General features: G+C 35.2%; 2 protein-coding genes across 6 annotated transcripts in view; one reads left to right on the top strand and one right to left on the bottom strand.

The window, feature by feature from the left end:
* Nucleotides 1-1,520: 1,520 nt before the first annotated feature.
* Nucleotides 1,521-11,358, bottom strand: LOC106055450 (E2F-associated phosphoprotein-like). Its single transcript, XM_013211711.2, has 5 exons — nucleotides 11,219-11,358; nucleotides 6,943-7,145; nucleotides 6,044-6,178; nucleotides 4,820-5,021; nucleotides 1,521-2,724 (listed from the first exon to the last, which is right to left on the bottom strand). The coding sequence occupies exons 1-5, from the start codon at nucleotides 11,293-11,295 to the stop codon at nucleotides 2,457-2,459; spliced, it is 885 nt and encodes a 294-aa protein (XP_013067165.1). The 5' UTR covers nucleotides 11,296-11,358; the 3' UTR covers nucleotides 1,521-2,456.
* A 761-nt stretch (nucleotides 11,359-12,119) lies between these two features.
* LOC106055447 (mitogen-activated protein kinase-binding protein 1-like) overlaps nucleotides 12,120-26,130 on the top strand; it is a 70,971-nt gene continuing 56,960 nt past the window's right edge. For all 5 annotated transcript variants that reach the window (XM_056022552.1, XM_056022551.1, XM_056022553.1 and 2 more), the window contains exons 1-2: nucleotides 12,120-12,344; nucleotides 14,772-14,863. In XM_056022552.1, coding sequence (XP_055878527.1) covers nucleotides 12,261-12,344; nucleotides 14,772-14,863 — 176 coding nt within the window. In that variant the 5' untranslated portion in view covers nucleotides 12,120-12,260. The remainder of the gene's footprint in view (nucleotides 12,345-14,771; nucleotides 14,864-26,130) is intronic.

The raw sequence follows: 26,130 nt of genomic DNA, 5'->3' as shown, positions 1-26,130 counted from the left end.
GTATATAGTATGTAGTTCTTTTCCGATGGAGATGTCCTCTTTGCCTTGTAGCTTGAGACACCGACACTCAAGGCTACACGTGAAAAAGGTCAAGCATTTCCCGGTCATGAATGTCTATTTCACATTGCTTGGGAGTATCTTTATATCTCTTGTATGATTCTCATCCCACCCTAAAAAAAAATGGCTTAGTGAGCCGATTTTCAGGCAAATCTTATATAATACAGACGTTACTTCAAAAAATAAGATAATTACGTCCTACGCGTCATGCATTTAGTCATGCATATTAACCAATTACCTAAATTCTGCTAAGTCACTGGTTTTCCTGGCTAGCTCAGGCAACCCATTCCATGCTCTAATAGCACTATGGAAGAAGGAGCATTTGTATAAATTTGTTTTAGAATATGAAATGAGGAATGTGCCTTTATCTTTGTGTCTTTCTGAGTATTTTATTAGATTTTGTTTTAGTATTTGAAGATTATGGTTCAGTGTTTTATGTATAATTGCTACTTTTCTTTTGAGTCTTCTATCTTGAAGACTTTCTAAAGTTAGTGATTTTACTAAAGGTGTTACACTAGTCAAATGTGAATATTCGTTTGTTATGAATCGCACTGCTCTATTTTGTGTCTGTTCCAGTTTCTTAATGTTTTCTTGAGTTGAGGGGTCCCAAACAGAGGATGCATATTCTATTATTGGCCTATAACCAAGGTTAAATAACATACATAACATGTTCAACCCATTGTAGTTGGGACCTTAATACCGTGGCATGGATATGCCTATTATACAGTTAAACTGTGATGTGTGTATTATAGGATTTCATCTTGTCTAGGCAGAAAATGTGGAAAGAATTTGGTTTTTATTTTTGATGTAGCGGACTCAGAAGCCTATAAAATTGAAAGAAGAACTACAGCACTGTCAACTTTGTTTTTGTAGAGAGAGAGAGTCCTCACTGTGAGCATAGGCCTACTTGTTTTTGAAGCTTGTCAAAGGCGTCACTGGCATATGCAACACAAAAGTCTGTCTCGTCATTTAGGTTGGCTTATTTGCTGATATATTAGATAAACCTGTTTGTATTTGCTTCTTGCTATTTATGTGAACGTGACTTGTTTCTTTTAGGAGAAGGTTGCTGCAGTTTTTCTTCTTTTTTTTTCACATTAATATGTATATATAGTCATGCCAATTTTTTTTCAGGCCTTAGCGTAGAAGATTCGCTTCATTAGTGGTATTTAAGGTGCAGTTATCTGCACTCACATTTGACTTTAGTCTTCTTGAATCTCCCCGTGTCATATAGCTATAGACCTGCATCAGTAAAATATCTTATTGAAATTATTGAAATAATTCTATAACAGGCAACTAATCTAAATATCATCCAAGAACGTTTTGAAAGTATCTATTTTACCAATTCCTTTCATTTAAAACTGTGTTTCTAGTGGTGCCTTTATAATTATATATGTATTCATTGTTTCAGGCTTCAAATTTGTAATTCATTTCTCAATCAATAACAAATATTTCAATTATTTTTAATATTTTTATTAGTTTTATTGAAAAAACAAACAAAAGGTGAAAGTAACCACATCAAATAATATAAACTATGTACAGCTTCAAGACAATACATATATTTTTTTTTGGTCACTTTTCAATACTTGTATTGTCTTTACCAACATATTCAATTGACAATCACCTAATGACTAATTACATACAACAAAAATGAAGTCCTATAGTTTAGATATATGTTGCCCTCAGGTCATATATAACAATGCAATGTTAACATGTTTCAGATGTTCCTTCAGAATTAACGATTGTTACATCTTAGCCCAAATCTCCTCCAGGAAGGCTAGGTATAGTGGGAGGCAGGGTTCGAACCTAGGGACCTTTGAGATGACAGTCCAGAGCGCATATCACACATATTTAGTTGTCCCACAAGGAAGTAAGACACAAAGACTTATATGTTTGTTGTTTTGCATAAAAAGCGGTAACCCAAATCAGCCTACATGTACATAGCTTGAAAAAAGTACATTTCCAATCAACGTTAAATATACATAAATAAAAAAACAAAAAAAAAACAACACAGCTCCCTTTAAGTCAAAGATGTGAACCAGTGAAGAAATTTATATAGCCAGAATATGACCACTAGTATTAAACCCCAAAGTGAATTTCATTGCTACTTGACAAAATTTTATGAAGTCGGAATATGATCATGTCCTGAAATCTTGGATGACAACTCTATCCATCAGCAGTGGTAAAACCCAAATTTAACTTCATGACTACAATGACAGAATTTCATTTAATGGTAGCCTAAATATGATCATGTCCCAAAATCTTGAAAAAAATACACTTCATAAGGATTATAACCCAAAGTAAATTTTATTGCTACTAGACTACAATATCTCTTAATAAACAACATTGTTTAAGCCTTTTGTAAAACCTTTTACTATAGTCGAACAGGTGACACCACAATTCTAGGTATAACTTGCTAACACATTAAAGAAATGATACACTTCCTCTGAGTCAATTACACCAACCACTGTTTTACATTCATTACATTTGACTGGATGGAAGACATCAGACGACAATGAGTTTCCAGAAGTTTGACTGTTTGAGGACTGGGATCCCTTTTTCTTCTTCCTCTTTTTCGTTGCCTGTTCAGGACACTCTAAAGACTCGGATGGGTCTGGTGTACAGTTCATGACAAACATTGCCCTGTATTGATTTCTGTAGACTTCATGCCTGTTAGTGACAAAACATATTGTGAGTTTTAACTTGTATGTCTGTTCAATAAGATTCTAGTCATACTCTAAAATATATGAATTGGTTCAAACGATTAATTTGTCAAAATATTCCCATGGTCTCTGTCTTGATGTAAGTTTTAATAAAATCATGTAGGTTCTAATAGTCTTTCTTTTTCCTGTTTAATTATTTGTTAAAAGAATAACTAACCACCAATGAAAAAAAAAAAGTAAAGTTCCCCTATAGGAACATAAAACTAAAATGCTATTTAACTTTGGTTATGACAATATTAGAATATGCATCCTCTGTTTGGGATCCCTCAACTCAGGAATACATAAAGAAAGGAGACAGACTGTACTTACTGCATCAGTCAAGAGAAAGAAAAAGAAAGCTGCCCTGTCAACTAGTCCCAAGTCAGATGCATATACATCCATGAACTGTGGCAAACTCTACTGCTCCAGAATTGGCTTGATCAATCACACCAGATTCTGCCCCGTCCCAAGATGAAACCAAAGCCATTGATTCACCTGGGTGCATCCATATTCTTCTAAGACATAAGGAGCCATATATATACGCCAGAACAAATTCATACAAGTGCTTCTTCTTCCTTAGTGCCATTAGAGAATGGAATGGGTTGCCTGAATGTGCCAGGAAAACCAATGACTAAGCACAATGACCAACCACTTTTATTTTTTTCCAACTAATGTCAGGTACCCATTAAAGCTGGGGGCTGGGGTCCAAAAGATACCGAAATTAAAAGCCTCAGCTTTCTTAATCTTATATATTACAGACATTACTTTCACCAGGATTGCCTGGCATGGAAGCTTTACTTAAAAGACAGCTAAACACTATGTTTCAATAGTATAATATTTATAACAACATAATTATATCTTAAAATTTGAACTAAATGACATTACAATAATAAGAAAATGTAAATTGATTAGCTAATTAGAAAAGGGGTTGATTTCTGTCAAGTTCATTTTGTCTAATTATCTACATAGCTCTATAGGATGAGTTATAATATTCATATTTAGATAAACATGCTAAATCAGCCAGTCTTCTAATAGTTGAGATTTAAAAATAAAAAAATGCATAAGAGTCTTAAGATATTGAATAACTGTTATTTAGAATTCAGACAAGAACTAAAGTACAGGGGAGATAACTATGAAAATATTTTTTTTATGGGATCAGAAAGGTAAGATCTCCAATATGTCTATGAAGAGATTGAATAGAAAGCATAATGAAAAACTTCTCTAACAAATGTCAGGTATCGGTAAAAATTAGCATGAAATCCAGAGTAAGATCCCTGATAGAATAGACAAGGATTTATAGGACTTTTGGTTCAGCATTCAAGCTATTCATTATAACTGTGAAGAATGTCTACAAGACCTTTGGTTAAGAACTCCAATAATCTATCACACCATGTTTGAGGCCATGAATCAAATTATAATTTAATATTGATTAATGATAATCCTTACACTGAAAAAAAAGTGAATGATTTGATTTATAGTGATACAGTTAAAGGAAAATGTTTGATCACTGAGTATCTAATTCTAATCTAGATTCTAGAGATTAGATAATAAATATAGTAATAGTAGTGACCCATGAACAAACGGATGTGATTAATCATTAAATGATCATCTAGTTGATGGGAGCCTTCAGAAAGAAGGGTCAGTGAAGAGCCAATCTTTCAACCAGGCCACAGGGATTTAGATCTAGATCTCAAACCTTTATGGATGCTACAAAGAGTAATATATGTAGACTCAAAGTTCTTTATTATAATATTAAGTATAGTAGATCTAATTTACTGCTATGTATATAATATTAACCGATTTGGGCACCTAATAAAAATGACAGTCAATCAACAAGATGTTAAAGGAAGAACAGGACTAAGGTGGATCAAGTTGACGAAACGACATTACAAGAGTTAATGATATTACTAGAGTGAAGTCTTAAGCTTCACCTAGCCTCCCAACTCACAGCTAGCAGCAGACAGTCTGCTACAAAACCACAATGTTACCTCGTCTGTGGAAGGATGAAATTTAAATTAAATAAACCCAACAAAACCCAGAACCCAGCTTAGTGTAAGTCGTACCTCTGGCAGTCTAAACACAGAGTAGTCATACAAGCTGGACAGTCCAACAGTGCATCACTATTCGGGGCTTTCATCCCTTTGCTATTGGAATCTCTGGAGAGCCCGTGATTCCTCTGCTTATCAACCCATTTCTGATCTTCATCATCCATATCAGGGTCGTATAAAAGGTCATCATTCGAGACAACAGTATGTTTATTAATTTCTGAAAAGTAAAACAAGGAAAGAAATGAAACAAAATAATTAAATCTTAAACATTGCATCTAATTACATTTAGGGCACATCCATTGTCTCTTGAGACAGAAGGAGCCATAAACACATACATATCAGTACAATGAAATAATAAGGAAGAAGCACGCATACACCCTACAATGATATTATTATACTTCTGAAGTACAAAAATAACTTCTATATCTTATAATTACAGATAGAATATAACTACAGATGTTATAATTAAAGTGAAATATAACAAACTAGAATGATGATAAGTTACTTCTTTCATTTAGGGTTATGGTGACCAAAAATGACAGTATCATTAATGTTTTGTGTATTGGTGATATCAGTGTAGTTACCATAATCAAAATCGTAAGGGAATAGCTGTACCACCTTTAGTTACATTCTACATTTGAAAATGTAATAAAAGCAAGGGCAACATAATTGAGTAAAAATGAAGATGTGTCTGTCAAGAAATGTGCCTATGTAACGAAGATGTGTCTGTCAAGAAATGTGCCTATGTAATTTGAGTAATAATGAAGATGTGTCTGTCAAGAAATGTACCTAAGTAATGAAGATGTGTCTGTCAAGAAATGTGCTTAAGTAATGAAGATGTGTCTATCAAGAAATGTGCCTATGTAATGAAGATGTGTCTGTCAAGAATTTATGCCTATGTAATGAAGATATATCTCAGTCAAGAAATGTGCCTCTGTAATGAAGATATATTTCTGTCAAGAAATGTGTTGCTGCAATGAAGATGTATTTGTCAAGAAATGTGCCTTTGTGACAAATAAATATTTGGGACAGCATAGAAACAAAATAATTTTATTTAAAAAAATGCCTTCAGCTTATTTTCAACAATATAGTTGAGAAGGAGAGGAAGAAGCTACTTTAAAATACAAGTATATTCTTAGACACAAGTTATCCTAAAATACATTTTAATGTCCTCAAAATGTTTTGTATCTTTGATCACAATATTGAACTACAAATAATAATCTTAATGTCTGTCTTTACCAGCATCATCTTCTTCATCAGAGTCAAAATATGCACCATCGTAAAACTGTGACGCAGTTTTTTTTGAGACCTGTAATGTGGACACTCCAGTGTCAGCAGCAGAAGTAGATGTGATGGCTCTCATTATGCCTCTGTCTAAAGACATAAATGAATGAAGATTTTAACAACAAAATATAAAACTATTCAAACACAATTTTTTTTATTCAAGTCAAATACAAAACTATTCAAACACCTATTGTTAAAGTCATTTTTATATTGACTTATTTTTCCTTTCTTCTCTTAGGATTTCATTTTCCTAATAATTCTATGATTTTAAAAAATCTATATCTTTGCATTACCTAAAACATTAACAGTTTAAAACATACCAAGCTTGTACGAGTCACTAAATCTTTAGAACATTCAAAAGACTTTTTAACATGTTACAGCATTGCAGAGAAAGAAGATTGTTGAGACATAGACAACATGAGGATCAAATCATTAACTAAGCATATTTCATGCATTTACTGCTCTGAAATAATGAAAAGTCAGACTTAATAATACTCAATACATTTAAAAAGAAATTCCAGCTATTTCAATTTTTTTCTAAAATCCAGACCAAGTTTTTCAGCTAAATTTTCATACGAAGGACTTAACAATAATGGCAAGTCATAACATTAATGACACATCACAACTTTAATGACACATCATAACATTAATAACATGTCATAACATTAATGACACATCACAACTTTAATGACACATCATAACATTTAATGACACATCATAACATTAATGGCACATCATAACATTTAATGACACATCCTAACATTTAATGACATCACAACTTTAATGGCACATCATAACATTAATGACACATCATAACATTTAATGACACATCATGTTCAATCATGTCCTCTCACCTCTGTTGCTTTCTAAGACTTGAACTTGCTTATTGAGCTCAGAATTCATTTCTTTCTCAAACTCATCTTCACTTGATGACTTGGAGGTCAGATTTGATTTTTTGCTCTGTTGCTGGCCCTGATGTTTCTTTCTGTAGGACTGCTTCAGCTTCTTGCGTTGCTCTGGTGTACCATGGAGAATAATATCTATTTCATCATCCGAGCTTGAAAAAAAAAAAAAAAAAGCGTACAGTCCCAACAAGAGAACAGAATTAAATGAAAGAAAACCTTTTTTTTTGGTTTACCAACAAAGTTATATTTAACAATTTGGGGTCACAACAACTATAGATTTAAACTTTACCATATCTGTGAAATTATATTTCTTGATACAGTTCTAAAGGCAACCTGTTCCATGCTTATTGAGAATTTTAGGGAAGGAAAGAATACCTATAGTTTTCCTAGCCATAAAATTAGTAATGTGCCTTACTGACCATTTTTTGAACAGGAGATGTTCACTTTTTCTTTTTGGTCTTTATATGTCTTTTTTTATTGGCTAACATTGAAGGATCTAAAACTTTGAGAAATCTGAACAGAAATCATCTGTAAACCACGCTGAATCCCTAGTTAAGATATTTATTAACTGAAAATGCAATAATTATCAAACCACTTTTAACAATGTTGTGATTCTTCTTCATTCTCATTTTTAATGTTTTATGTTCTAGGGTTCAGACAAGTAGTTCTATATCTTAGATGAACTGCGCAGTATGGTTTTTGTTCTGGGGGATGGGAAGAGTTTGGAGCCAGTGTCTTGTTCATGCCTCTCAAAAGAGAATGCAGCCTTGCAGAACATGGTCGGCATTTTCTGGTGATGCTCAACATGGGCAAATTTCCCTAATCCCTATTATTTACTGACTGAACATGTGCTGTTTCACTCTGTGTTCAGTTAATGAAATAAGAGCTTAATTAATGTTGTTTACTTTACTGTATATATAATACACAGTGGCGTCACAAGGGGGGTGCGGTCTGCACCAGGGGACACCCGTTAAGGGGGTGAATAACTGACAATAAAAAAAATAAACGACAGTGGCTAAATATTATAACTTGTTATTCACAATTAATAAATAGATCTAAATATCTTTTTTTTTTCATTTCGACTAAACATATTATATTTTTTAATGAAATTCTATCAAAATGTTTTAAAATACTATATCATATTTAATATTTTAATATATCAAGGAAAACGTGAAACCTTACTTTCAGATGTATACCAGCTGCATGTATGTATATGAACTCTACTTTTATTTTAAAAAATGTTTCAATCGAATCTATTGAATTTGTTGCTAACACCGTAATATCAGGATGCCATCCAACAATAGCCACTGTTTAACAAATGACGACATTCTTCTGGTATAAAACATTATTGAAATCTCACATGTAATTAACATAAATTTTGTCGAATTGGGAAGTAAATAAGTGGTCATTGAGATTTCTGAGGATGATGATGTTATTTCATTTGTCTATAAAAGAAGCTCTAGCCAAAGTGATGGAAATGTTACAATGTGTCAGTCGAATGATATTCTTAAATATTTTAGGGGATAGAAATTTGTAACTTAATTTAATGTGTGGTTGAAATTAAGTCCGATATTGAAATATTAAAAGACGTTTGAAGAATTCATCTGGATTGGGAAATTGGAAAACAAGAGCATAAATACATTTGACAAGGAAATCGTAGCTCTATGATTGATGAAAAGAAGAAAAACAATGGAAGGATATAGTGCACGGACTGTTTCTATAAAAGCAGAATTTTTGACATCTTGTGACCATATTAACAACGAGTCTTTATTGAATAATGAATTTCCATAAGATTATGAAAATGTTATGTTATAAAACCCATAGCTGAAAGTACATCTGTAATGTTGAAAAGTTTATAAATGTTTTAGCAAATGACGTAAAAGATATTTAAGTCAGAATGACTGCAAGCACCTTTGTATTTTGTTTGACAACACACTTGGCATAGCAGACCTAACATAGCACACATTGATCAGATTCCAAAGTAATACGATTTTAAGGGAGACAAAAAAAAACTCATAAGATCAACTTGATATCTTAAATGTCTAGAAAAGGTTGAGCTTGATATTATTTGTGGAGCTCAAAGCTATGAAAATGAAGCTTCAATGTCTGGAACCTTAGAGTAGTACAGGAAACTTTTTAAGAACCAACAGAGAAGCTTTTTAATAGATGTGTATAGCATTCACTCAATCTAGGTGCTCAACATTCTTTTTCAGAAATTAGCTTTCTGCAAAGCATTTTTTGATACAATCGAAATACTTTTTTTTGTTCTGAAATTATTGCCACTAGAGGCGCAGCTTAAGATATTTTATTTTACCTATCTTTACTTTTTTTTTTTTGGAGGGGGGGGGGGAAATGTACAAGCAGGCCAAAGATACACAAGAATAGGCCTATATTTAAAATAAAGACAATGTGGTGACTAATTAAACCTTTTCTTTAACAAATCTATAACATGTTAGCGCAAAGTGTTATAAAAAAGGCTCTTCTAAAAAAAAGCACTGTAATTCAGAAGAAAAAATATTAAAATCAAGAAGAAAATGTCAGGCGAGTAATCACAAGATGCCGGACTCACTATTGAAGAAGTTAAAAAAGAGGTTCATTCTTATGTGCATTGATCATGCATTGATCGTTTTTTAACGCTGATCTTCAACTCCTACTGGAAGCAATCATTGATGTAGCAGATACTTTTGGAACAATCTCATCAAAAAACTCTTTAGTTCAACAACCAACGAAGTATTGTAGATGTTAGTTTCAAAATATTGGCGTATATGATGATATTTCAAAAGACGACATTTAAAAACATTTAAACAGAAACACCATGACTAAGAAGAGATCTAAAGGAAACAAAAGGTCCTCTTGAAAAATATAAAAGTTGACAGTGCATGATTCAAATGCCAATAAGACCTTAAAAAATATTTCTAAATCATTTAACAAAGCCTTTAACCGTTTCTTACCATCTGCTTATCTATGGCTTCATGTAAAAAAAGGATTTTTAAAATATAAATTAAGAAATTTTTTTGAGACGAAAGAACAAACAACACTTTCACAAAGGGGGATTTTATTGCAAATCTGATAATGTGGGATATTAACTTTGATAAAGTTAGTGATAAGTTTTCAAACAGTGTAATTTACTTATACTTGCATTGTTTCGAAATTGAACTATAGATTTATGTCAATGTCTTCGATTCTAAACATTAAAGATGAAAACAGAGTTTCACATAACTACGCAAAATTTAGATAAATTGTAATAAACAACTGAATTTTAAAATTTAATAGACACTCATTTTATAATTGTCGAACAATCAAATAACATAGGTAATTATAAACTATATGTAATACAGCACAAACGGAAAAAAAGGGATTTTTTAAAAGGGGGGGGGTACACCCTGAGCTGACATCACCGGGTGACACCCATCTTAGTGACGCCACTGCTAATACGTCTGCTTCTACACAAGGATTATTGAGTGTACCAACTCAGATGTTGGCTAGCACTAGATCTATTATTGATTCAAATTATTCTTATCTGTACTGAATGGGCATTCTTTTTGTAGAATTCATATAGACATAGTGTCAGGAGTCCATTCTCTCTCTCTTCAGTCTTCACCACAAATCTTATTATGTGCCTTCAAGTGTTTTTAGTACTTTGTACAGCATGCCATAGATGTAGAACTATAGATTAAATCTAGATCTAGATCTTTTTTTTTTTTCCTGAGGCTTCTGGTTAATCCAATGTCATTAATTATAGGTCATTTGGTAGATCTACTATTACTAATGTAGAATGTAGATCTATGCCATTATTAAACGCATTATCTTAGGACTTAGTAGTGACTTGGTGGACTGGCGTTAAAGTTAAGACATCTCGGAATCATCATTATCAATATAAATCTATTTAGTATTATTACTATTATCATGGTCTCAAAACGGTACAGGTTCGAACCCAGTCCGCTGCCATCCCCCTTTGTTCTGATGCATGATTTGGCATTTGGGTAGTGTAAATGTAGGACTGTAGGATCTAAGATCATAGATTCAAGATTGGATGTAATCATTATGATTATCTCAGACTTAACTTTAAACATTAAATTATCTAAACCTAAATATAAATACTGAAAATTAAAAAGACTATCTAGACCCTTATGTGTACTGTAACTGTATGTGATGATGTCTATCATCTAATGATCTATGATTGATAAAATTGATTTAATTTAGAATTGATTGAGGCTATCCGTACCTAGTTCCATTTGCGTCTGACAAGCTATCATCATCTTCATCTTCAAATAAATCGTAACCTTTTTCTCTTGAATACATTGTGAATGTCACTTGTAAACTAGAAAATCTAGATCTAGATTCTAGACTGGTATTGATCTAGATCTATAAATGCGAAGTATACGTTGTTCCTTGTACTTTCGCTTTTTTATATAAACTCTAAAGACCGATAGACACCATTTCATTTTCAGAGTGACTTGGATTAGTCAGAACGCAATATCTTGCGTACTTAGAACATGCCAGGTACACAAATCCCATTCAGTTATTTTTAATCCCAATAATCCGCGCCTCGAAAAAATCTAGAATTTTTATGCTACATTTTATTCAAATTGTTTTCACATTTTTAGAGCCTAAATCTTATATTAAGTTTGAATGATGCCTGCAGTGTCTCTTGCCATCCAGTAGTAGTAATGCGGGCCCATTCAGAATATATAGTTTTATTTATTATGGCATTCGTGAAGTTTACAAATCATGAAGATGTCAATGTCTAATGATACTTATGAAAGTAAGACATTATAACTAGATCTAGATATTATCTAAGTAATCTCGACGAGTGTGTGTGTATTTATATGAAGAGGACTATAAATATAATAATAATTATAATGTATTTCTGGTGTCATTATAAATAATTTCTTCAATGTTTGCCTGCTGTGAATAATACTTAAAAGCTTTATGTTTGGAATTATTTTTGTTGTACAAATATTACTTTAAAAAAACCTCTTTAATATCATTCACAAAGCATTATCATTTACGTTTTCGACAATTCTGTGGCATTTCACATCTCGAGAGACAATTACACCATGGAAAACTACTAGGAAATCCTCTCGTTTAAAAATAGCAGGGTCTAAACCAATCATAGTAGACTCTAATTTCGCTGCTTCAGAGTCGGGAGCTGCCAGTCACGCAGAAAATTTCTTGGCTGTAGTGTCAGTAGTGTGTGTTTCAAAATATTGCCTTCAACATTCTCTGTTAACCATGGGATAGCAAAAGTTATTTCTAACTGGACAATGGATAACGCCCGACCACAACGAAAAATCCTCCGTTCTCCCTCTGTTAAACGGAAAAGTAAAGTTTTGCCGATTAACCAAAGAGTAAGTTTAACATTTTCTTTTGTCGATGTGGTAGACTTCGGATTCAGTAGAGAGTAAGAGTGACGAGTCTTGAAGTTAAATTCAACTTCTGTGAATGTGATCACACTTACTGAGACTCTGAGTCGTGACTGACTGATTACCAAGCCTCAAGGAAAGGCAAGACCAGCTCATACATACTAACATAGTCTAGTCATCTCATACTATACGTAACTATACTAGTATACTGACTCATAGTGTCGATAGTCAGCGATAGTGCATAGTGACTGTCATAGTGACAATGATACACCAACATTTGAACATACTTAACATAGTCAGTATCATAGTCATAGTCATTCTCAAACTCAAGTCATGATACAGATTAGATAATTCATGACGAATCATGAAAACAAAAAAGAGAGTAGATCTGACTAGATCTAGTCAATCTAGACTAGAATCTAGATTCTAGATCTAGTGACCTAGTCATCAGTAAGTAGTCTGAGTAGTCTAGAGAACTCTTCTAGATTCTAGACTTAGACTTGAGTTAGACTGACTCTAGACCAGTGACAGGCAGTGACGACCAGTCTAGACAGTAGATTGTCTAGACCCTAGACTCTAGACCTAGGCCTAGTCTAGGCTAGAGCTATTCCAGACTCAGTCTTGAGTCTAGGACAGTCTAGGAGTACAAATCTAGATCTAGATATAAATAGTTAAAATTAAATAGTAATACTTACTAATACATTGTAAATGATAGTATATATATATATATATATATATATATATATATATATATATATATATATTCTATATATATGTGTATCTATAATTCTATAGTCTATAGACTATAGTCTATACTATTACTAGATCTAGTATTACTATTGTAGTCTTAATATAATAATAATTATAATATAATTATTAATAATAGTATTTAAAATAAATTAATATATATTATTATTATATATCCAGAATCCAGATCTACATCTAGAGTAATCTAGACTTCTATATAGATTTAAATTTAGTTAATCTATTAAAATCTATATCTAGACCTAGTTCTAGAGTGGCTAGTCAGTCTAAAACTCTGATTGGTTACACATTTGACTAGTGACTCTAGTCTAGATCTAGATTTAGATCTAGATCCTGATTCTTAGACTTGACTTAGGACTAGCTAGACTAGATGTAATCTAGATCTATGACAATCTATCATAGATAAGTCATAACATAATCTTATGTCTAGAGTATGTTTACTTATTTAATATTTATTAATGATAATCCTTAATTAATGAGTTGACTTCTACTTATAGTGATACAGTTAAAGCAAAATGTTTCTAATCTATATAGTATGATTCTAGACTCTAGAGGTTAGATAAGATAAAGTAGTAATAGTGACCCATGAACAAACGGATGTGATTAATCATTAAATGATCATCTAGTTGATGGGAGCCTTCAGACAGAAGGGTCAGTGAAGAGCCAATCTTTCAACCAGGCCACTGGGATTTAGATCTCAAACCTTTTTGGATGCTTCAAATTCACTTTAAAGAGTATTATTTATATAATCTAGACTCTAGTTCTTTAATATAATAATAGAAGTTTCCAATGTACTACTAGATCTATATATTTTGGTCACATTATTTCTAGTAAATAAATTGTTTTGTTTGACCAGATTTCATTAAATAAGTATTTAACAGTTTCTATTAAGAATTTTCAATCACCAGCTCGGCCTAAGATTGGGAGATTGGGCAAATACAAGTTTGTTAGTAATTCTGAAGCATGTAAACAATATGAGAGACATAATAGAACAAAAAGTTGTTGCATATAAATCCCCTCAATGTACTTTCAATGTAAACAAATTAAACGTGACAGAAATATTAGCAATATATTGCAATCCTGTGAGCCATTTGTTGTGTGAAACAATTGTCGGTGAACCATTTGTTGTGGAATACCCTTAACAGTTAGCTATGTCTTACTACTCTGTTGGAAGTTTCTTCATTTCTATGGTCTCCTTCAGTCACTAAGCAAACCTGGATCGTCTCTTAGAAATGAGATGAAAGCTTTACATTTTAGCTATGGTTGGAATTATTTTGCCCAAACATGCAGCTGGTGTGTACACATGTATGGCAGGTGCTGCGACAGTTTGGGATAAGGGGCTTTACAAGTTCTGACAGGGTGTAGCAAACTGTCTAACGATCACCAGCTCTTGATCTTTACTCAGGGTTGATTCCTGAAGCCTTTCCCTGTTTGAATTTAAACCACAGGGCAGTGCAGCAAAGGTTTTCCTTTTCCTAGGTGAGTGACCAGCCAAGGTTGACGAGCCCTTTCTGTCAAAAGCCGACTTGTTTATTAATTCAGTTCAGTTCTGCATTAGCTTTATTACCATTGACAAATCTAGCCATTAAATAACATTTGGTTAGTGTACTCAAAGAGCTTTATATTGTTTTTGTTTTCATTTGTTAGGTTCAACTACAAAGAGTTTTAGGAGTAACTGTGTCATCAAACGCTGGTCTTTCATGTGATTCAAATAATGGAACTATTGCTTATCCTGCAGGGTAGGTTCTTTTTTTTAATATTCAAATCATTGTTTACTTAGTTTTAAGCAGTAATATTTAGTCTTTGCTCAATTTTAAGTTACAGAAAATAAAAAATTTGTAAGGCTTTTAAATATTATTAAAACCTCGACCTATAAATGTACATGTGTGTATATGTAATATTTAAATTATGGTCTATAACAGTGATGTCTAAAATACGACCCGTGGGCCATATCCGGCCGGCCGAAACGTCTGCACAAATTGTAGAAAATCCCCCACCCTTTTTTTTTTAAATTGAAAAAATGTATGTTTACCTATGTTAGGGCTCTAATTTTTTTTTCTGGTGGATTGGTACCAAAACATTTATAATTTGTAGGTTTTTGCAATGGGATAGCCGAAGAAACTAAAAGGGGACATATTTGTTTTGTAAAGTGTGGTTGTTTTGAAGCAAAACAACTTAAATGCGGATTATAAAACATTCTTAGTTTGACTGCGAATTAAAGATTATTCAACTACGCTTAAAGGATCGATAGGGATATTTACCAACAAGAGACAAGAATTTGAGTGTTGGTAAAGCTATTTACAATGTTGCTCACATTTTAAGTAGAGAAATGAAGCCAGTTTCAGATGCTTAAAAAATGATGCACTTCCAATATCTGATTAATTAATGTAAGTACTAGATGCAAAAGTTTCTAATAAACTTGTTTTAGGTCAATTTCATTTCATTTTGTACATTTTTGGTCATTTGGCCTGCGACACGAGTGTCGGAAATTAAAATGGCCCGCAGGTCAAATTAGGTTGGGCATCACTGGTCTATAATAATTAAATGATACCAATGGCTAGTTTTAATATTTCATGAAACAGTTGTGCTTTATACATATTTTAAATTACTGAATAATTTAAAAATAATTTCATACAAATGTTTTTTTCAATGCTGAAAGCTACTTAACTTTACTGTTACTGTTGTAACTATTTAACTGCAGATAAAGGTGTAAAACGTCTTTTTTTTTTCTAACCTTATGACCGAGTCAATTATTGTTTGTAAAACAAGACATCTTCACAACTATTTAGGATTGGTACTGTTTAAATGCTAAAGCTGTGTTACATGCTTATAAATACATTGTATACATTTTTTGTTTCATGTAAAGTTTTGTGAAGGTGGAATTTTTATTATGCCACAAGTCTGTGTTGTACTTGCTTTTAAAGTCCTTGTCAAAGTGTGGACCATTTGGTAGGGCTGTGTGTTCCCAAAAGCTTATGTAGCCCACCCGCCCCCCTTTTTTATAGTAACTTTTCAATTATTCAGCTAGGTTTTTAATATTTTATATTTTAGGCAATATTGCTAAATAATCATTGGGAATGAATACCATCACATTTAAATTTTGTAAGACTTCTGTTGTATAGTGGTTGGACGCCCCGCCCCCCCTTTCCCTGGATAGATATTTGCTTTATATTTATGTTCAGCCACATTGTGCACCTGTTATTTTGTGCACTATTTGGCACACGTTTGTTTTGAAGAATCTGAAGAATCGTGAAATCAGGAGCAATAAACTAAATATTATAAATATAAGTAACTATATATACTGTCACTTTGGTGGATTTACATTTTATATTGCACACTAATGCTGGGTTAGTGTTTTTTTTCAAAGTATACTTTTAACACTGACTACTTTTGAGTTGGCATTTCTTTTAAAATCTTGACAGAAATTGTACACAACTACTTCAGTTTTTGTTTTCTTTGAACTCAGGCTAAGTGCACTAGTAACTATTATAGTTTGACTGTTGGAGAACTAAAGCCACTTTGCATGCAGGGGGAGAGGGGGCAAGCACCGGAACATCTCTGAGAACTGGACCTAAAAACCACAACCTAAAAAAAAATGAATCTGGAAAGTCTATCATGTCCTATCCATCATCTCAAGGGTTCAATAATCTGCTAGCCTTCACCTGTTCCCCCAGGTGACTGCTGGCACAACCTTCGTACATCTCAGCACCAGGCTCTACCTGTGACCGAGAAGAGTTGGTTTTATCTCCCTTTCCACTTGAAATCTGAAACAACCTGGGGCCTTCTCGCGAGTAATCTAAGCATTGTTGTCTCCCCGTAGATGTTGTAGCCTATTGCCCCCCCCCCCCCCCCCCCCCCCCGCATGTGATGTAGCCTACTATCAGCCTACGTTCTAGACTACGCTTCTATATTCACAGTAGTTTTTATATATATACTTATTAACATTTGAAATTGTTCTCTGCTTGGACCGTAATACAATAACATTTGTGAAAAGTAGTGCAAATTAAGCAAACTAATGCTACTTTGTACTCTATAAACTGCAGTAATTTATTATATCTATTTTTTTAATGAAGAGAAATACATAGCCCCATGATGACATACTGATCAGTTCAACATATAGTAAACCATATAGACGTTGGCTTAATGGAATTTTGTTTTTGTCACGTATGGACGAATCATCATCATCAAGCTCCATTTGAGTGAGGGCTCGAGAGGCTGAAATCCTCTCTTGCAAAAGCCCTGGACAGAAACCCTGCTGTCTTTGCGTAGTGCATACACGTCACCATACAGGTCGAGAGTTTTGTAGTTTCCCAAACCTGTCGAGACGTATGGGTGAATAGGGTTTCGAGTTTTCACCTTCACCCGTTCCTTAGTCTATTGGACCGTTGGGGCACCACGCATGATTCGGTAACCGTCTTTCTCCATTAATCTCTTGCATAGAAAGGGCCGGTTCATTTCTTGGTGCTGTCCTCTCATCGCTTTCTCCGCCTCTTGTTTTCTCTACTCCTGTAGCCCGCAGAAAAGTCCACATGTGATCTCATGTAGCCGTACCGCATGTTTCGGCAATGTCAGTGGTCAGGTCATCATGTTCGCCTTAGACATCAATTGAACTGGTACATCCATTGGATCAATTCACCAATTAAAATTAATTACGAAGAACGCCCACACGTTTACCCAAAAATTTTCAAAGGCTCTCTGGCGCCTTTTATTGTTTGACTACTTTGCAGGGACTTCTGCTGTCGCTATAAATTAAAAAAACAACACATTAAGATTCAAACGTACAATTCGTGGATGTTCACCTCGTCTCTCAGTCTAATTCTACCCTCATTCCTACTGCACGTACAATTGACATCTTGGAAAAACAAAAAAAATATCCCAAAGTGACAGCTGTTGCTGATGATTTAGCAGACGTAGTTCTTATGTTTCACTTTGAGCTCCCAGGGTCAAGGTCAATGGTACTCACATTTGCCTCCAGGCATGTTCCGAACACACACACACAGTAGTTAATTTGTCTTCTCAATGCCATCCCTTCATTTGATATAAGTTTAACATTTGAACACAAAAAAAAAAAAGACGTGCCTCGCTCAACCCTCCTCCCCCCCTCTTTCTTTTGCGCCCCCCCCCCTCTCTCTCTGAGTATAGCCTTCCAGTCTATGAAGTCATCGTTCGCAATTGTCTACAAATTCGCATCCAATTTAGGCAAAGTCACTCTTGGGGGTTGAACTTCTTTTTTTTTTTTTTTTGGTGTGTGGTTAGGAAAAGGTGGCGTGTGTGTGTGTGGTGGGGGGGGGGTGTTAAAGTTTGCAAGTGAAGATTTACTTACCTGACTGACTCCACTGATGTTCTGTCTGCTCTGTTGGCTCCACCCCCCCCCTCTCCATCCACCTAGATCTTCACGTTAAAAAACAACCTTTCGTTTGGTGGACTCGTTTCTTGCTTCACTGCATAAGCTGGTGTATGTTGGGGGTAGGGGTGAGCGCTCTTGTATGGTTCTTAGGTTACGGTTTGTCATCATTGTTATATTTATAGAATGAAGAAATCTGGGAATAGAATCTAGGTTGATAACGTGGTTTAAACTTCTATCCCACCCCAAAAAAAAAAATGTGCCGCTACCGTCTCCCCCGCCCCCATTATCATGTACTGTGGTCTGCGGGTCAATGAATTCGATGCAGTCTGTGTGCGTCTATAATGTACATAAATAAATGTAGACATAAATGTATCCTCTTATTTCCAGCAACCAAAAAATGTGATTGTGAAACTATTTATAAAATACATAGATCCAGATCCCTCTCCCCCCGAATTGATCTACCGAATACATTGTTTCGGTTGAAAATAAGAGTAAACATGATTGTCTAAATTTGCTTCGGTTCTTTCATTACAATTCTATCACCTGTATTGTGGACATCGGTCAAATGGACAAATAAAAACACGGAGCGAACAAAGATGAGGACTCGAGTGATAACGTCCACGACTGTTTTTGCTTCCACTTAATGTTTGAAAAAAAACAAACATTTTTTTATTGTAAAACAAAATATAGTACTATAAAGTATTTATTATACGGCAAAGTAGGCTATCACCTAGATTTAAAATATTATAGGTCTATCTATATATCGAATTTTAGAGATCCATCTCCTAAATCTGACATAGATTTAAACGATAACCCTATATATCGAATTTGAGAGCCTTGTGATATAATTCTCCCAAGACTAGATCTAGTATTTGGACATGGTTACGTCTGCTGCTCTTGTTTTGTTCCGATTTTATGGTTGCCAGTGCACACAATTCGTCACGTATTGACCCAGCGTGACGGCTCTCACTGACCTACATATTGTCTCGACGCCTGCCGTCCTTTGAACTCCTGGTTCCAACACTCGCTTCTCATTACAGTGTCACGGGAGTTCGCCTCTCATACCTGGGCTCAAACGAGAGGTTAATCCGATAATTAGTTCGCTGATAATCGAATGGCACTACCCCCCCCCCCCCGAGATGTTTAGAGGCTAGCAGGCTTAGGGATTCCCTCCACAAGGTACAAGAGTGAAACGATAAAGCACGAATACAAGTCTTGAAGGGAGACCCCATGTGGCGGTAAACCAAGATCTCAATTTCCTTAAATTAATAAACAATTTGTAATTAAACTAAATATAGATCCGCCATCAAGCTAGTTACTCAAATTGGTAATGGCGTGGCTTCGAAAATTAAGTGGGTCGACTCTATAACCCTCTCTTTATTCTTATCTGACAATATGCAGCTGTAAAGTATATTGTATTTTAAAATTGCTTTTGTGTAGCTCAACTTTGATTCTTATAGCATGCTCAGAGCACTATGGTTCAATCTCTTTTTGTGAACCAGTTTTGGTGGGGGGGGGAGTATTTGGGGAAGGTTTCCGAGCTGCCTTTTGGCGCTTAGCAAACATCTCAGCTCGAACAAAGATATGAGCGCAAACCCCTTTGATGTAAGTAAAAGTTCCCCTTTCAGACCGTACGATGATGTTAAGGTCATCTGTTTCTTTGGCCCGTGGTTAACGAGCAAGGTTTTCGTGTGGCCAGCACAACTTTCGCCAACTAAAGTCCATTAGTGCCGAGTGGACTCGGAGGCACCCTGAAAATCCTGAAATTCAAATTCCCAGTCTTCTCTTGATTTTGGAACCCAGGACCCCAGTTTCGGAAGCCAATCGCTTGACCACTCCGCCACTACACCACCCCTTTGATGGGTAGCCAAGCGGTTTTTTGCCTCTATTCTGAGCCACTTATCCCACAACAATGGGTACTGTGTGTTTTATTTTATAAATATTTATTTATTAAGGAGGAGTGCAGTCCAAGCTGAGACCTACTCGTTTTGTCACTTCCAGCGCAGACATATTAACCTTTGTTTGATTGTGGTTGGTTCTCTTATCGCTGCCTGCTCCTGGTCTCCGCAGTAGATTCTACTTTGGGTTAAAAATTTCTATTCCGCGGCTTTAATAAGAGATCTCCAGCTGACTTGCTCGGAAGCCGCTTGCTGCCAGGTTCTCTTATCGCTGCCTGCTCCTGGTCTCCGCAGTAGATTCTACTTTGGGTTAAAAATTTCTATTCCGCGGCTTTAATAAGAGATCTCCAGCTGACTTGCTCGGAAGCCGCTTGCTGCCAGGTTCTCTCCGGAGAGCTGGTGCCTGAGCTGGTCTTTTGGTGGGCGTTTCTGTTACCCCGTCCATCTTTTAGCTCACCTTTGGCACATGATGGTCCCCCTCCCCCTATGGGATGGGTGCCCTGCCATCGTATCTGTCGAACAATAATGAGATGGTAATGTTTCGTCTACTTTATGTTAGCCATATTTACATATACTCCACGTGACCTATTCTCACATATTCATTATAGCTGTACTTAATTAAACAGATGTTTTTACGGATTAGTCTTTTAGGGTATGTTATAGGGACAGTACTATCGACAAGTCGTGAAACGGGACTACTAGATCTATGTCTTGACAGACCTCAGAAATCAGCGACGTTCAGAAATAAAAAAATAAATAAATAAAGGAAAACCCAAATAGCGTTGAGTTCCCCTGCTTGCCAATCACCTGGACCTGCCATAGTCTGGCAACTAATGGGGCATGAAATTCCTCGTTTACCATTGGCTCAAAAGATCCATTCACTTTACTCGGAGCTTATAATTAGCGACAATTTCTTAAGAGCATAAAAAGATCAACCACCCAAGGTGGAAGTCAAGAATTATTTTGTCTCAGGTCATCCTCTTTTTTTTATGCGTTTTATTTTTTGACCCTGAGAAAAGACTTGCAAAAAAATGTAAATTAATAAAATCAAATCTTGTTTCAAAACCAGTGCTTATGTACCTTGCAACTTGCAATGCACACAAATAACAAATTTATATAAAAAAAAAAATCAGTAACATTTTTGTATACGACTGTCACTATATTTTATAACTGAATTCAACCGTCATGATATTTTATTACAGATATTCCAAACTGTGTAGGCGTCTGTTGGTGTTCTTTCCCCTGTATTTCTTTTAATTCCTATCACACCCACAGTGCCGTTTTTTCGTAAGTGGTGGTACTGAGTAGAATTCGTATAGAAGCCCTTACGCTTTTAAGGCTTCACTAAAAATACACTTAATAATAATGGCTACATCTAGAAGCATGTCGTATTTATGAAGAAAGTGATAGAGTACTTGTTACATTTCAGCCCAGTTCCCTTCTTTTCTTTTTATCTGCATATTTTTTTTTACAAATATATTTTTGAAATGTCCCGAACTCTTAAAGGATGAGGCTCTGGGCTGGCGAAAGTCTTGCACTGTCGTAACTCCCTGGTTTTATGGACCTCCGCTTCTCTATGTGACTGGGGATTGGAGTGCCCATTCCTTAATGTTGACTTCTGCTTTTCTTTAGTAATAGACAGGACATAGAGCACGAGATAGTTGAAACATAAAGCCTTACACAACTACTCAAAAGAGAGTAACTTTGTAAAGTTCAGAGCGTTTTAAATATTGCGACATATCAAAACCAATATCTGATAGAAGTTACACTCCTGCATGCACGTGTCCTTGCCATACTGGTCTGTGTCAAGTTCTAAACTTTATGTGGGCGGTGAGGTTTGTACATTAGAACCTTGGCCATACAACTCTTAAAAAGCAGAAGTGGATTTTATTGTAGACATTGGGCTCGTGTAATCTTCTTATTGATTTCTTGAGGCATATGATTGTAAACTTTTAATTGATACACTTGTATTCCCAAGTGAAATGTTTTGATTCACGTGCTATTGATTGCCTGACAGGTGGGTCTTGTTCATTTACATAAACAGTCTCTACACTTGGATCTATTTGCACACTTGTTGTTCATAGACTTGACAGATATTAACAGTCTCTACACTTGGATCTATTTGCACACTCGTTGTCCATTTACTTGCTTACGTTGTAGTCTTGATGTGGGAAATTATTGGCACGCGTGTGGTCCCATTATATACACACACACTCACAACACACTCACATACACACACACACTTACACGGCTGTACACTAATGCGTGTGCAATGCTGTTTTGCTTTGAGATTTATGTTTGAACTCTTTTTTCATAGAGAATCCCTGGTGTTTGATGTCACTTTTCGGAAGAGCTTATTTTATAGTTGGCAGTCATAACATTTTTTTTTTTTGTGAGTTGAAAAATTTATGATAAGGATTAGTATAACAAAGTCCACACCAACACTTGTTTTAAATATATCACTATTGAGTTAAATCTGTCCAGTTCTGAAAGGCTTTGGGTTTCAGTACATGAACTTTCTGTTCTTATTTATCCTTTGTAGTCCCAGACACAGATAAGTCAATAACAAAGCATACACCGCCGTATGTGCTGTGACCTTGTGGACGCAATGTGTAGTTCAAAGTGTACACTACACGCTTGTCTTACAAACACGTAAATAAAATGTTTCATCTTTGAGTGTATCACATGTGTGTAGCATATTGATTGCACACACGTTGGAGTTTGAAATGAAATGATCTTTCCACTCCACTTTGTTCTGCCATGGACATCAAGTTTCTGTTTATAAGGGACTATGTGGAGAGACGTCTGTCTTGTTTATGACACCTTTGTCTTTCTCTCTGTTAAACAAAGTGTAATGTGCTATTCAAGTTTGTAATGACTCTCTATAATGTTCTCTTATGAATGGATATATATTTAATTACTATACCGGAAGTGAGATGTTTTGCACATGAGCGGAAATAAGAAGGGAAAAAAGTGTGTGGGGCGGGAGTTATGTTCAGGAGAAAGGGGGGGGGGTAGCCTATTTGGGGTTGCCCTATAAAGAGTGTGAAAACCAGTCAGCCTTGATTTCCATGGCATTTTATGTGTCTCGTCTGACTGATTCTTTTTATCTTTGATCCGCCAGGCTACAGTTTTTCTCCTAGTTTTTACATTGGCTGTACTTCGAGCTGTATCTCTGTTCTGTAGAGGTGATACATTGTGGTACCCAACCGTGGCACTGGTCACATCAACGCGAAATAAAATAATCCTTGAGTCTAGTGGAACAGATCCTCTATGGCTACTATAGCAACTCATCTGTGGGCAGACGCGTGGATGACCGGTAGCACCGCGTTAGGGGTCGGATATGGCCTGTGGATCATAGATTGGGCATCACGGTAGACGCATCCTGCTTACTGAAGCAGTTAGTGGGCCCACTGTCAGCGGTAGGGAATCATTGCGAACGAGGTTAATCTCGGTCAGTTGGTGCGGCGCCTTCGACATTGACACCGTGACCCTTGCAGTGCTGTTATACCCATACTGGCTGCTATCTTCTTATAAACTGATGTGTTATACCCACGCAGGCTGCTATCTGTTACAAACACTTATAAACTGATGTGTTATACCCACACAGGCTTCTATCTTCTTACAAACACTTATAAACTGATGTGTTATACCCACACAGGCTGCTATCTGTTACAAACACTTATAAACTGATGTGTTATACCCACACAGGCTTCTATCTTCTTAAAAACACTTATAAACTGATGTGTTATACCCACACAGGCTGCTATCTGTTACAAACACTTATAAACTGATGTGTTATACCCACACAGGCTTCTATATCTTGTTACAAACACTTATAAACTGATGTATTATACCCACACAGGCTTCTATCTTGTTACAAACACTTATATACTGATGTATTATACCCACACAGGCTTCTATATCTTGTAACAAACACTTATATTTTAAACTGATGTATTATACCCACACAGGCTTCTATCTTCTTACAAACACTTATAAACTGATGTGTTATACCCACACAGGCTGCTATCTGTTACAAACACTTATAAACTGATGTATTATACCCACACAGGCTTCTATATCTTGTTACAAACACTTATAAACTGATGTATTATACCCACACAGGCTTCTATCTTGTTACAAACACTTATAAACTGATGTATTATACCCACACAGGCTTCTATATCTTGTAACAAACACTTATAAACTGATGTATTATACCCACACAGGCTTCTATATCTTGTAACAAACACTTATATTATAAACTGATGTATTATACCCACACAGGCTTCTATATCTTGTAACAAACACTTATATTATAAACTGATGTATTATACCCACACAGGCTTCTATATCTTGTAACAAACACTTATATTATAAACTGATGTATTATACCCACACAGGCTTCTATCTTCTTACAAACACTTATAAACTGATGTGTTATACCCACACAGGCTGCTATCTGTTACAAACACTTATAAACTGATGTATTATACCCACACAGGCTTCTATATCTTGTTACAAACACTTATAAACTGATGTATTATACCCACACAGGCTTCTATCTTGTTACAAACACTTATAAACTGATGTATTATACCCACACAGGCTTCTATATCTTGTAACAAACACTTATAAACTGATGTATTATACCCACACAGGCTTCTATATCTTGTAACAAACACTTATATTATAAACTGATGTATTATACCCACACAGGCTTCTATATCTTGTAACAAACACTTATATTATAAACTGATGTATTATACCCACACAGGCTTCTATATCTTGTAACAAACACTTATATTATAAACTGATGTATTATACCCACACAGGCTTCTATATCTTGTAACAAACACTTATATTATAAACTGATGTATTATACCCACACAGGCTTCTATATCTTGTAACAAACACTTATATTATAAACTGATGTATTATACCTATACAGGCATCTTTGTGCCTAAAAACACTTTTAAAACTTTTTGTTTCCTGTACTCTACTGTTCTCTCTTTTCTTCCTCTGGCACATGGTCTACATCGAGATTTTCTAATGTAGCGTATGGTAGGAAGGCGCTTTCCGTTTCAACTTGTCAAAACTTGACTTCATGGACGTGATTCTCGTGACTCCCAGTAAGGCCGTAACACTACTTCACCCTTGGTCTGGGCAATTGTCTTTAGTTGGGTCCATGTCGTCCAAATAGTCTAAAAGTGTCCCCCTTTCCGTGTAAGGCAATATGACGTCATTACACCGCTAGTCGCGTAGTTTGTAAACTCTCCCAAGGAGGATGCTGAAAGTAGGTATAGCTGAAGTGGTTTGCCAGATAAGCTTATCATCTTTTTGTCATGGGAAGTTTTGGCAGTCCTATAGAAATGTAGCATTTCAACTCATAAACACCTTTTGTCACATCACATGTTTAGGTGTTCGGAAGGCTTTTTTTTTTTTTTAAACTTAGAACCAGATTTCTGTTTGGATTCAGTGCTAAACGCGAACGTTTGTTTTGTCCCTTTCATAAAACAGTGACCACCTGAACATTTCGTGTGTTTTACGCCTGTAAAGGTGGTCAGTTTCAAATTCTTATCGAGTGCATGTGGTAAGAACATTAGGTCTAACGCTGGTTGAGATCGGAAGGTTGGGCACAGAAGGTGACTGATGTTTAATGTTTGAAACTTCTGAATGAACGCTTGTTTCCATTAGATACATTGTTTGTATTGAGTGTGTGTGCGTGTGTTGCATACTGTTGTCAGGTCTTTCCGCG

This window comes from Biomphalaria glabrata, chromosome 3 (assembly GCF_947242115.1).
Source record: "Biomphalaria glabrata chromosome 3, xgBioGlab47.1, whole genome shotgun sequence".
Classification (NCBI taxonomy): domain Eukaryota; kingdom Metazoa; phylum Mollusca; class Gastropoda; family Planorbidae; genus Biomphalaria; species Biomphalaria glabrata.
Note: the sequence above shows the minus strand (reverse complement) of the source record. Positions and strands in the feature narration are given on the sequence as shown.